Source organism: Anomaloglossus baeobatrachus, chromosome 10 (assembly GCF_048569485.1).
Source record: "Anomaloglossus baeobatrachus isolate aAnoBae1 chromosome 10, aAnoBae1.hap1, whole genome shotgun sequence".
Lineage (NCBI taxonomy): Eukaryota > Metazoa > Chordata > Amphibia > Anura > Aromobatidae > Anomaloglossus > Anomaloglossus baeobatrachus.
In genome coordinates, this window is record NC_134362.1 from 46847114 (window position 1) to 46860393 (window position 13280).

The 13280-nt window shown below is 52.5% G+C and overlaps 1 protein-coding gene across 2 annotated transcripts in view; it reads left to right on the top strand.

Moving 5' to 3' along the window:
• GANAB (glucosidase II alpha subunit) overlaps positions 1-13280 on the top strand; it is a 99323-nt gene that overhangs the window by 15309 nt on the left and 70734 nt on the right. For both annotated transcript variants that reach the window (XM_075326544.1, XM_075326546.1), the window contains 4 exons: positions 5204-5300; positions 5555-5735; positions 5822-5975; positions 7515-7750. In XM_075326544.1, coding sequence (XP_075182659.1) covers positions 5204-5300; positions 5555-5735; positions 5822-5975; positions 7515-7750 — 668 coding nt within the window. The remainder of the gene's footprint in view (positions 1-5203; positions 5301-5554; positions 5736-5821; positions 5976-7514; positions 7751-13280) is intronic.

The window sequence follows — 13280 nt, forward strand, 5'->3', positions numbered from 1 at the left end:
CCCAAACACTCGTGTTAAGGTTCTGCCAAACAGACCAGAGAGGATACAGTAGTGACGCAATCCCACGCTGTGCTCTCGGTCTGTAGGGGGGGGATGACTGTGACATAACGCCACTCTGTTGCCCAATCACAAGCTGAGTCTGAAATAAAAAGGGAAAATCATTAATAAAAAAACAACAAATCTAAGGTAGAAATGGGGGCTAAAAACCTCATATGGACACTAAGCTAAAACTGATCGTCTTGGTTCTGGATTGGTGGGTCCTTTCTGCCGAGGAGGGGCTCACTTTTTCATTGCCTAGTGGCAGCAGGATACACCCATGGTTTTGTGCCCCCCTCCCAATTTATTTTTTTCCTATTACTTTGTCGCTCCATTGGGAGACCCAGACAATTGGGTGTATAGCTTCTGCCTCCGGAGGCCACACAAAGTATTACACTTTAAAAAGTGTAACCCCTCCCCTCTGCCTATACACCCTCCTGTGGATCACGGGCTCCTCAGTTTTATGCTTTGTGTGGAAGGAGGCACACATCCACTCATGCATTCTCATACATAGTTATGACGGATGGAAGAAAAGAGGACCCCGATGGGGTCCCCGACATGTTCCCTTCTCACTCCACTATGTCGGCGGTGTTGTTAACGTTGAGGTACCCATTGCGGGTACAGAGGCTGGAGCCACATGCCGTCTCCTTCACCATCCCTTAAGCGGCTCTGGGAGAAGTGGGATCCTAAGCGGTCATCCATTTACTTGGACCGTGCTCCATCCGCAGCCCCTGTGGGAGCCTGCCGGACCGGAGCCTCTTCAACCTCAGGGACCGGGCCCTGCAACTCAAAGGTACTCTGTGTCCCCATAGGGGACTGTGCAGGGAGCGCACCTTCTTCCCGGAAGCCGCGGCGGCTGCTGAATTCAGGAGGCCGGTGGACTTCCGCGCCGACCGTGCCTGCTTGTCGGGCGCGGTCTCAAATTTAGTCCCCGGCTTCATCGCGGCCTAGTCGCAAAAATCCCGCCCCCGGGCCTGCCTGTCAGGGGTAAGGGCGGGATTACCGACCTGACGTCGGATGTGAGGGCTGGAGCATCCTGCATGTTTCCTCCCCCCCCCCCCCTCACTGATCACTGTGAGGACCCCAGATTCCTGCACTTTGCTGGCGCCGCCCACGGCTCCACTCCTCCCCTGAGAGCTCCGGCAGCCATTTTTTGGCATTCTGCCGGTGGAGGATTCTCAGTGAACAGCTCTGCAGCTCCGAGGGATCCAAGGCAGGGAATCTGGAGGACACACTCCGCTCGTTAGCGGTCGGTCAGCCACACCGGTCACCCGGTGCTGGTCCCCCAATTAGGGTGCCGGATTAGATACGTATATATCTATATCTATTTGTTCGGTGGGCTGTATACCCCTTTCCCATATACCCTCAGTGATCACTCTCCTAGGAGACAACAGCATGTCGTCCACAAGGAGCAAAGCTGCTAAGACACAGGGTTTTTTTGCGGCCTGTACCTCTTGTGGGGCTATGTTACCTGCGGGTTCCACCTACCCTCACTGTGAGCAATGCTCGACCCCTGTTTCGCTTGCTCAGCCGGAGCCTCGGACACTGGTGGGCCCCTCGGCTCATGTAGACCCTCCTGCTCCTCCTGACCAGGCTGCAGGGACAGAGTTCGCCTCTTTTGCTGAGAAACTGAGTCACTTTCTCAATCCATTGCACAGTCTATGGACAAATGGTCTTCTAAGCTGCTAGAGGCTTTGCAGTCCAGACCGGACCCTTCACAGGCCCCGGCCCCTGTTGGCTCGTCGCCTCCAGGCCCCTCTCGGTCCGCGCCACAGCGCGCTCATAGGTTGGCCCCTCGGTCTCAGGCGGAAGAGGGCCCCGTCTCGGGTGGCGTGTCAACAAAGTCTATCTGTCGCTCTGGCGACTCTCCAGCGGTTCGGGTGGATCATCAACTTCCCGAAATCCAAGTTGACACCGACCCAATCACTGACGTACCTTGGGATGGAGTTTCATACCCAGCAAGCGTTAGTCAAGCTTCCGAGAGACAAACAGCTTTTTCTGCAGGCAGGGGTGCAATCCCTTCTTCAGAGTCAGTCACACCCCTTAAGGCGCCTCATGCACTTCCTGGGGAAGATGGTGGCAGCTATAGAGGCAGTCCCGTTCGCGCAATTCCATCTTCGGCCACTCCAATGGGACATTCTCCGCAAATGGGACAGGAGTTCGGCTTCCCTCGACAGGAACGTCTCTCTTTCCCTTGCAACCAAGACGTCACTTCAGTGGTGGCTCCTTCCCAACTCTGTCGCAGGGAAAATCCTTCCTCCCCCCAACCTGGGCTGTGGTCACCACGGACGCGAGCCTGTCAGGGTGGGGAGCGGTTTTTCTCCACCACAGGGCTCAGGGAACCTGGACTCCGATAGTCATCCCTTCAGATCAATATTCTGGAGATAAGGGCAGTGTATCCAGCCCTATTGGCTTTTCATCGGTGGCTGGAGGGCAGGCAGATCCGTATCCAGTCGGACAACGCCACTGCCGTCGCATACATCAACCACCAAGGCGGCACTCGCAGTCGTCAAGCCTTCCAGGAAGTCCGACGGATTCTGCAGTGGGTGGAAGCCACAGCTTCCACCATCTCCGCAGTTCACATCCCGGGCGTAGAAAACTGGTAAGCAGATTTTCTCAGTCGTCAGGGCATGGACGCGGGGGAATGGTCTCTGCACCCAGAAGTGTTTCGAGAGATCTGTCGCCGCTGGGGAACGCCGGACGTCTATCTCATGGCGTCAAGGCACAACAACAAGGTCCCGGCATTCATGGCACGGTCTCAGGATCACAGAGCTCTGGCGGCGGACGCGTTAGTTCAGGATTGGTCGCAGTTTCGACTGCCTTATGTGTTTCCTCCTCTGGCGATGCTGCCCAGAGTGTTACGCAAGATCAGGTCCGACTGCCGTCGCGCCATTCTCGTCGCTCCATTCTCGTCGCTCCAGACTGGCCGAGGCGGTCGTGGTACCCGGATCTGTGGCATCTCACGGTGGGTCAACCGTGGGCGCTTCCAGACCGCCCAGACTTGCTGTCACAAGGCCCGTTTTTCCATCTGAATTCTGTGGCCCTCAACCTGACTGTGTGGCCATTGAGTCCTGGCTCCTAGCGTCTTCAGGGTTATCTCAGGATGTCATTGCCACCATGAGACAGGCCAGGAAGCCTACGTCCGCCAAGATCTATTATAGGTCTTGGCAAATCTTCCTATCCTGGTGCGCTAATAACGGTTTTACTCCATGGCCGTTTGCCTTACCCACTTTTCTTTCGTTCCTTCAATCCGGAATGGACAAGGGTTTGTCACTTGGCTCTCTCAAGGGCCAAGTATCGGCGCTCTCCGTGTTTTTTCAAAAGCGCCTAGCCAGGCTTCCGCAGGTCCGCACGTTCCTGCAGGGAGTTTGCCACATAGTCCCACCTTACAAGCGTCCGCTGGAACCCTGGGATCTTAACAGGGTGCTAACGGCTCTTCAGAAACCACCTTTCGAGCCGCTGCGGGATGGCTCTCTATCACGTCTTTCGCAGAAGGTGGCCTTCCTAGTGGCAGTCACATCACTTCGGAGAGTGTCTGAGCTAGCAGCGCTGTCATGCAAAGCCCCCTTCCTGGTGTTTGACCAGGATAAGGTGGTTCTGCGTCCGGTCCCGGAATTTCTCCCTAAGGTGGTATCCCCTTTTCATCTCAATCAGGATATCTCCTTGCCTTCATTTTGCCCTAATCCAATTCACCAGTGTGAAAAGGATTTGCACTCTTTGGATCTTGTGAGAACACTCCGGCTCTACGTGTCTCGCACGGCGCCCCTGCGTCGTTCAGATGCGCTCTTTGTCCTTGTCGCTGGCCAGCGTAAGGGCTCGCAGGCTTCCAAGTCAGCCTTGGCTCGGTAGATCAAGGAACCGATTCTCGAAGCCTACCGTTCTTCTGGGCTTCCGCTTCCTTCAGGGCTGAAAGCCCCTTCTACCAGAGCCGTGGGTGCGTCCTGGGCATTGCGGCACCGGGCTACGGCTCAGCAGGTGTCAGGCAGCTACGTGGTCTAGTCTGCACACTTTCACGAAACACTATCAAGTGCATACCTATGCTTCGGCAGATGCCAGTCTAGGTAGGCGAGTCCTTCAGGCGGCGGTTGCCCACCTGTAAGAGGGGGCCGTTTTTTCGGCTCTTTTTATTGAGGTATTCTTTTACCCACCCAGGGACTGCTTTTGGACGTCCCAATTGTCTGGGTCTCCCAATGGAGCGACAAAGAAGAAGGGAATTTTGTTTACCGTAAATTCCTTTTCTTCTAGCTCCTATTGGGAGACCCAGCACCCGCCCCTGTACCCTTCGGGCTGGTTGTTCTTTTGTGTACACATGTTGTTCATGTTGAATTGTTCTTTTGGTTCATGGTTCAGTTCTCCGAACATCCTTCGGATTGAATTTACCCTAGACCAATTTATAAGTTTTCTCCTTCCTGCTTTTGCACCAAAACTGAGGAGGTCCACGGGAGGGTGTATAGGCAGAGGGGAGGGGTTACACTTTTTAAAGTGTAATACTTTGTGTGGCCTCCGGAGGCAGAAGCTATACACCCAATTGTCTGGGTCTCCCAATAGGAGCTAGAAGAAAAGGAATTTACGGTAAGTAAACAAAATTCCCTTCTTTACATGTAACCAACTTACATCTGGCTGTAATGTTGTGTTGCAAGGAAAGATGCATAAATTGTGGTTTCTTTGCATGGAACCACCCTATGAAAAAAAGAGAACGTTGCAAAACATTTGTTGCATTCACTTTTAGCAAACTTTAGTTTTAAGGCAAAGGTCCGGGACCTCTAACGATTCCAGCCCCACAGCCGGTAGACTTTTTTTATTCTAACAAATCTTAGATTTACCTATAGAGGGCCGCACACCCAACGCAAAGGGTGACAGTTTTTAGGTGGCTTGTTCTTCTAACTATATTTGGTACTGGATTGTCTGTTATCTTCACATTTATTTTCTTGATAGGGATGTTTGCTTTCTTCATACATTCGTGGTCGGAGTATGAACTGTGGAGTCTGTACCGGCCACTGGTCACTTGACTCTTACCTTATCGGCCGTATTAAGTTTGGGTCAGGAGACTTGCTGCTGGTCCAAACATCATGGCCTGTACTTGGACCGTGGATGTTGGACACATGAAACTGGCCAAAATGTGATTGTGCTATAACTTGTGCGTTTTTTTTTTTTTTGTTTTTGGCAGGTCCTTCTTCTGTGGGTCTTGATTTTTCTTTACCGGGATTTGAACATGTTTACGGGATTCCAGAACACGCCGACAACCTCCGACTACGGACAACAGAGTGAGAACTTGCATTTCTTCTCAAGATCATTACCTTAGATGTAGCATCACCTTGCTCGTTGTTTGTTACCAATGTATCCTGCCCATCGTGGCCTGCAAACACTGTGTGAGGTGATGGAAGCATACTGTAGGTCGGTCTCTAGCAGTCATGACCCTCCAATTATTAGTGGAGGGGGGTGTTTCGGTCTCTGTTGCTATCATAGCCCTTTCCTCTATATTTGTAATCACATTTATAAATGGCCGTTGTCTTTGTAGGAGCACAGAACCTTATCGGCTCTATAACCTGGACGTCTTTCAGTACGAGCTGTACAACCCCATGGCTTTGTATGGCGCTGTGCCCCTCTTGCTGGCTCACAACGTTCAGCGCACATTAGGTATATTTTGGCTTAACGCAGCGGAGACGTGGGTAGATATCAGCTCCAACACGGCTGGCAAGGTGAGTGCCCTGGTCAGAAGGTGATACAAGACACATCGGGGGAATGGCTGGTTACTAAGATCCTACTTTCCTTGTAATCCCGGCAGACTCTTCTCGGTAAGATGTTGCAGTACATGCAGGGAGGTGACGAGACGCCACAGACTGATGTACGCTGGATGTCCGAGAGCGGGATAATCGACGTCTTCATTCTACTTGGGCCGTCACCAAGCGATATCTTCAAGCAGTATGCCAGCCTAACAGGTATCTAACCATATAACTAAGTACTTCATGTACTCAAAGGTTTAAACTTGAACAAATGGCTGTTATCTCCAAAACCATACAACTTTGTGCACATAGCGACTAGAATAACTACTCACTATACTGTGATTGGTGGGTGTAAACTCTCCTCAGCACTTTGATTGACAGCTGGCATTTGTGCAGAGTGAGCTGTCAATCAATGTGCCTGCTGGCTGTGCTCACATCGTATAGTGAGCGGTGACTTGAGCCCCTGCGTACATGGCCCCATGACTGAAAACTGGCAGCTCCTGGGAGGAAATAAGTTCCTTTTCTCCCTTTAGCCACACTTTTAGTGCATTGGCTGGGAAGCATAGTAACGCATCCTACCTGCAGATAGGTCCTGATTAAATCTGTGTACACAGAATTAATCTGACTGGGGTAGTGCATTCCAGAGAACTGCTGCAGTATAAGAAAAGTTTTGGAGACTGGAGTGAGAGCAGATTATGGAATATGTTAGTCTTGAATCATTATCCGCATGGAGAGTAAAATAGAGATGGAGGAGATGTAGGACAGGGCAACACTGGGGAGAACTGTGTGTGAGAGGGATAACCTTACATTGTATTCTGGGCTGGAGGGTCAACCAGTGCAATGACTGGTATAGGATGAAGGCAACTGTGTGTGTCATGGGGTATGTACAGATGAAACAGCAGCGCCTAGGCTGACCCTAAGACTGGGGCCCCTGCGCTGTCCCTTATCTCGAAGGTAAGATCAATGATGGGGCCACGCTGGGAGCAGGATCCTGGCTATCTCCTGTCCGAGCCCTGATACTACCCCAACCTGAGAGTGGGCCGGAAACCCGGTTACCAAAACCTAACAAATGGGCACAAACAAGGGTAAACAAAAACACGTGCACAATGCACTCAAACACAAAGGAGGGACATTATGTAAACTGGAGAGTGACGTAAAACTGGGTAGGAAATATATGCACAACTGGAGAACTTGCACACCACGCGAAACCGCAACTTGTAGATCACCATGGAACAGGAAAACCACTGGAACCGAGGAAGCAGAAGCTATATCCGGCACTCGGCCTCAGAATCCAGAACCTTATAAAGGGTACAGGCAGCTGAGGATGGTAATCAGCAGCCAGAGCTCCCAGCTGGTGTTAGGCGCCGTTAGTGGAGCCCAGCTGGTGTTGGGCGCCGTTAGTGGAGCCCAGCTGGTGTTGGGCGCCGTTGGTGGAGCCCAGCTGGTGTTGGGCGCCGTTGGTGGAGCCCAGCTGGTGTTGGGCGCCGTTGGTGGAGCCCAGCTGGTGTTGGGCGCCGTTGGTGGAGCCCAGCTGGTGTTGGGCGCCGTTGGTGGAGCCCAGCTGGTGTTGGGCGCCGTTGGTGGAGCCCAGCTGGTAAAGGTAAAATACTTGCTTTATTTCAGCACTACACCCCAGTAGGAAGCACTTGTCAACTATTTCCACTTTTTTAACATCACAAATTGCACATGTTGCTTTCAGGAACCTAAACAATCATTGTCTTTACTAAATGTTTACTTGCATCCTCCCGTGTACAGGCACTCAGGCCCTACCACCGTACTTCTCCTTGGGATACCATCAGTGCCGATGGAACTACAACGACGAGGAGGATGTGCGGAATGTGGACGCCGGCTTTGACGAGCATGATATGCCTTATGACGTCATCTGGTTAGATATTGAACATGCTGATGGAAAGAGATATTTCACCTGGGACCCTCACAAGTTCCCCACCCCCAAAAATATGCTGACTGGATTGAAAGAGAAGAGGAGAAAGGTAAGATGGCCAGCTTGTATCAAATTGGCATAAGGCTCTGCTCACATCTACATTGGGACCTACTTTGGTTTTACCCAAAGAGATGGTACGGTATGCTACGGTTTTCAGTAATGACTGACCCCATTTATTATGGCAGTACGGATGCTCAGGGGTTAGAACAGGTTTCTGTGTTCAAATCCCACCAAGGACGGGATCTGCAAGGAGTTTGCATGTTCTTCCCATGCTTGTGTGGGTTTCCTCCCACACTGCAAAAACACACTGATAGGGAATTTTATATTGTGAGCCCCAATAGGGGAAGTGATGTCTTTTTAAAGCACTGTGGAATTATTTAATCCCTGGGTTCACTACGGTGTCTTCGCTGCTCCTCCTGTTTTGTTATTGGCTGCAGTGCTGAACTCTCTTCGACAGCACTGCAACCAATCGCTGAGCTCACCCATTCTGCTCAAGTTGACAGCACAAGCTGCTCAGAGCCGTGGCCCTGCTTGTTGACCTGACGTCAGCACTGCAGACAGCAAGGCCGCTTTCACACATCCAGCTTTGATTCAATTTGTCGGATCCGGCGCGTTCGCGTACAGTGTATACAGTACTATGGACGCGCTGTAACTTCCTGGTCACATGACATTGTGACCAGAGCTTGTCGCGCGGCCATTGTACTGTATACACTGTACGGGAACGTGCCGGATCCGACAAAGTGAATCAAAGCTGGATGTGTGAAAGCGGCCTAACACACCAGGAGCAGCAGCAGAGACTGTGTGATGGACCCGAGAATGAGGAGTAAAGCACAACTTTAAAACAAAATTAAAACTGCAGGGTTTTTTTTTCTCACCTTATTGGGAGACACAGCATGGTCATGGTCCTGTGTCCCCCAATGAAGGCTCAGAGAAAAAGATTTTACGAGGAGTACACAAAAATCTTCCTTTTACAAAACTGGATAACCCCTTAAGGCTATGTGCGCACTAGACCGTTTTTACCCGCGGATTTGCCGCGGAAATTTCTTGAGAAAGATTAGAAATCTTTCTGCAGACATTTCCCATCAAAACCTATGTGTTAAAAAAAAATAGCTGTGCGCACCCTGCAGATTTTTCTCAAGAAAATTTCTTGAGAATTTTCTCGAGAAACTTTCTTGAGAAAATGAGCATGTTCATTATTACCTGCGGAATACCCCCGGAATGTCTATACTTGCATGTGTCAGGAACAACCTGCTGAAAATCTGCGGTGAAATCGCGGCTAATCCGCGGTAAAAACGCATGCGTTTTTACCACGGATTTGGTGCGTTGTTTTCCCGCAGGTGCGAGAATCTTCAACTCCCAGAATGTCTCTCAAAGTTTGAGAAAAAGGACCTTTCTAGTGCGCACATAGCCTTAAGGTGTTTGTTTCTATTTTATTTTTCTTTGTCGCTCCATTGGGAGACCCAGACAATTGGGTGTATAGCTTCTGCCTCCGGAGGCCACACAAAGTATTACACTTTAAAAAGTGTAACCCCTCCCCTCTGCCTATACACCCTCCCGTGGATCACGGGCTCCTCAGTTTTATGCTTTGTGTGGAAGGAGGCACACATCCACTCATGCATTCTCATATTAGTTATGTCGGTTGGAAGAAAAGAGGGCCCCCACGGGGCCCCCGGCATGTTCCCTTCTCACCCCACTACGTCGGCGGTGTTGTTAAGGTTGAGGTACCCATTGCGGGTACAAAGGCCCGAGCCTCATGCCGTCTCCTTCACCATCCCTTAGCGGCTCTGGGAGAAGTGGGATCCTGAACGGTCAGCCATTTGCTGGGACCGTGCTCCCTCCGCAGCCCCTGTGGCAATCTGCCGGACCGGAGTCTATTCAACCTCAGGGACCGGGCCCTGCAACTATAAGGTACTCTGTGTCCCCATTGGGGAATATGCAGGAGCGCACTTTCTTCCCGGACGCTGCGGCAGCTGCTGAATTGAGAATGCCGGGGGACTTCCGCGCTGACCGTGCCTGCTTGTCGGGCGCGGTCTCAAATTTAGTCCCCGGCTTCATCGCGGCCTAGTCGCAAAAATCCCGCCCCCGGGCCTGCCTGTCAGGGGTAAGGGCGGGACTGCCGACCTGACGTCGGATGTGAGGGCTGGAGCATCCTGTATGTTTCCTTCCCCCTCACTGATCACTGTGGGGACCCCAGATTCCCGCACTTTCCTGGCGCCGCCCACGGCTCCACTCCTCCCCTGAGATCTCCGGCAGCCATTTTTTGGGCATTCTGCCGGTGGAGGATTCTCAGGAACAGCTCTGCAGCTCCAGGGGACCCTAAAGCTGGGAATCTGGAGGACACACTCCGCTTGTTAGCGGTCGGTCAGCCACACCGGTCACCCGGTGCTGGTCCCCCCCCCCCAGGGTGCCGGAATAGATACGTATTTATATATATATATTTCTGTTCGGTCGGGCTGTATACCCTGTTTTTTGCCCATATACCCTCAGTGATCATTCTCCTAGGAGACAACAGCATGTCGTCCACAAGGAGCAAAGCTGTTAAGGCACAGGGTTTTTTTGCGGCCTGTACCTCTTGTGGGGCTATGTTACCTGCGGGTTCCACCTACCCTCACTGTGAGCAATGCTCGACCCCTGTTTCACTTGCTCAGCCGGAGCCTCGGTCACTGGTGGGCCCCTCGGCTCATGTAGACCCCCCTGCTCCCCCTGTCCAGGCGGCAGGGACAGAGTTCGCCTCTTTCTTCGGCGCTCCATTGGGAGACCCAGACGATTGGGTGTATAGCTACTGCCTCCGGAGGCCACACAAAGCATTACACTAAAAAGTGTAAGGCCCCTCCCCTTCTGGCTATACACCCCCAGTGGGATCACTGGCTCACCAGTTTTCTGCTTTGTGCGAAGGAGGTCAGACATCCACGCATAGCTCCACTGTTTAGTCAGCAGCAGCTGCTGACTATGTCGGATGGAAGAAAAGTGGGCCCATATGGGGTCCCCAGCATGCTCCCTTCTCACCCCACTTGCGGTTTGTAAGGTTGAGGTACCCATTGCGGGTACGGAGGCTGGAGCCCACATGCTGTTTTCCTTCCCCATCCCCCCCTCAGGGCTCTGGGTGAAGTGGGATCTTACAGGTCTCCAGGCACTGAGACCGGGCTCCATCCACAGACCCAGAGAACCTGCTGGATATGGAGCTGAGTATCGTCAGGGACAGGCCCTGCTACATTAAGGTACTCTGTGTCCCCGGGCAAGCGCGCACACACACACCAGCATTGCTGGGAGTGTTAGTGCGCCGGGGGCAACAGCGCAGAGCGCTCGTGCTATTAGTCACTACAGCTTTGCTGAGTGACTTTATGTATTGGGAACTGCCGCGCCGGCCGTTGCTGGGTGTTTTTTACACTGTGGCGCGGCTGGGACTTGTGGTGCGCCGGGGACTTCCGCGCGGGCCGTGCACATGGACGGCCGCGCTTATTACTTGAGTCCCCGGCTTTGCGGCCTAGTTTTCGTTTCGTTCCCGCCTCCAGCCCTGCCAGTCAGGGGAGAGGCGGGACGCTGTACAGACAGTCAGCGCCGAGGGCTGGAGTCTGCTTTGCATTCTCCAGCCCCCTTCACTGGACACAGTGGGACGCCAGTTTCCCGCTCTTGTCTGGGGCACGCCCACGGCCCGCCCCTCGTCACACGAGCTGGAGAAGGACGCCGGCAGCCATTCCTGCACGCCGTCCGAGCTGGGGAACGGAGACATGCTCTGGGCAACCAACACAGGGCTCTGGCGACCACACACCCGCGTTATAGGCGGGCGGTAAGCAGCACCTGAAGTGCTGACCCCACTAAATACTGAAGTGTCCATTTGTATTTTATGCTTGTATGCTATACACTGCACTGTAGGTCGCTATCTTTGGCTATATGCCCTTCTAGATGGTGAGATAACAGCAGCAAAAACGCAAGGGTGCTAAGGCACAGGTTTTCTAGGCTGCTTGTATTACATGGCTGAAGTGTTCATTTGTATATATGCTTGTATGCTATACATTGCACTGTACGGTCGCTACTCTTGGCTATATTCTCCTAGAGGGCTGGACAACTGCAGCAAAAAAGCATGGGTGCCAAGGCACAGGCTTTATAGGCTGCTTGTACTGCATGTGCTGAAGTGTTTATGCTTGTATGTTGTACATTGCATAGATGACTAGAATACAGCAGCAAAAAAGCAACACAGGCTTTCTATGCTGCTTTTCCTGCAGATACTGTTCCACCGGCAGGTTTCACTGACCCCCATTGTGGGCAATGCTCCCCTGTAGCACTTGGTCAGCCGGGGTCTCTACTAGAAGTGGCCAAAGAAACCACCTGTGAACCCTGTCCAGGGACAGGGACGGAGATTCTCTACTAAGGCCATGGGCAATCTTGATTAATGCTCCCTGGCCACCCTCATTTGGAACGTACTCAGTACTCCGGGGGGGTCCCAGGCATTCCAGGGTGAAGGCTCTGACACGGACGGCAGTCCCAGACAGCCTAAGCTAGCTCGCTGGGTACGACACTCGGCTTCATCACTGGTCAAGGTCCCAGCAGGACGACTCTCTGTATGATGAGGCAGACGTAGCTGATCAGAGCTTTGGTCCTGACACCGCTCTCAATCCGGATACACCGGATGGTGACGCCATAGTGAATGATCTTATAGCGTCCATCAATGGAATGTTGCATATTTCTCCCTCAGCTCCCCCAGTGGAGGAGTCAGCTTCACAGCAGGAGAAATCCTTTTTCAGTACTCATGCGTAGATTGAGTACTTTTTCTGACCACGCTGACTTCAGAGACGCAGTTCAGAAACACCACGCTTACCAGATAAACGTTTTCTCCAAACGTATTAAGGAGGCACGTTATCCCTTTACCCTGATGTGGTACAGCCCTGGACCCAGGGTCCAAAGGTGGATCCCCCAATCTCCAGGCTTGCGGCTAGATCCATAGTTGCAGTGGAGATGGGACGTCACTTAAAGATGCCATTGACAGACAGATAGACCTCTGGTTGAAATCTGTCTGTGAAGCTATCAGCGTGTCGGTTGCTCCGGCATTCGCAGCCGTATGGGCACCCTAACCTATTTCAGCTGGTCTTGCGCAGCTGGTCTTGAGCACATGTACATCTGTGCCGCAGGTGGTGTCCTTAACCTCGCAATGTCTGCATTGCGACTTACCCTAGTAATGCTGTCCTGGGGGGACAGTCGAGGTTGGTCCTTCCCAGGCTCGGGCAAGTCCCAATTGTACTCGTCTAAAAGGGCTCAAAAGGCTCAGAGGGGCTCAGATTCCGGCCGGGCTCATTCACGCCCAAGGAAGGCAGCAGGAGGAACCGCTGCCAAGGCGATCTCCTCATGTATTTCAGCTCTCTCTCCCCGCATCCGCGGTTGGTGGCAGAATCTCCCGCTTCTGGGTACATTTAGCTGCCACAGGTCACAGACCGGTGGGTGAGAGACATTGTGTCTCACGTGTACAGGATAGAGCTCTGTTCTCGTCCTCCGGCTCGATTCTTCAGAACTTCCCCCCCCCCCACCGAGCCGATGCTCTTCTGCAGGCAGAAGGAGTGGTAATCCCTGTTCCTCTTCAGGAACAA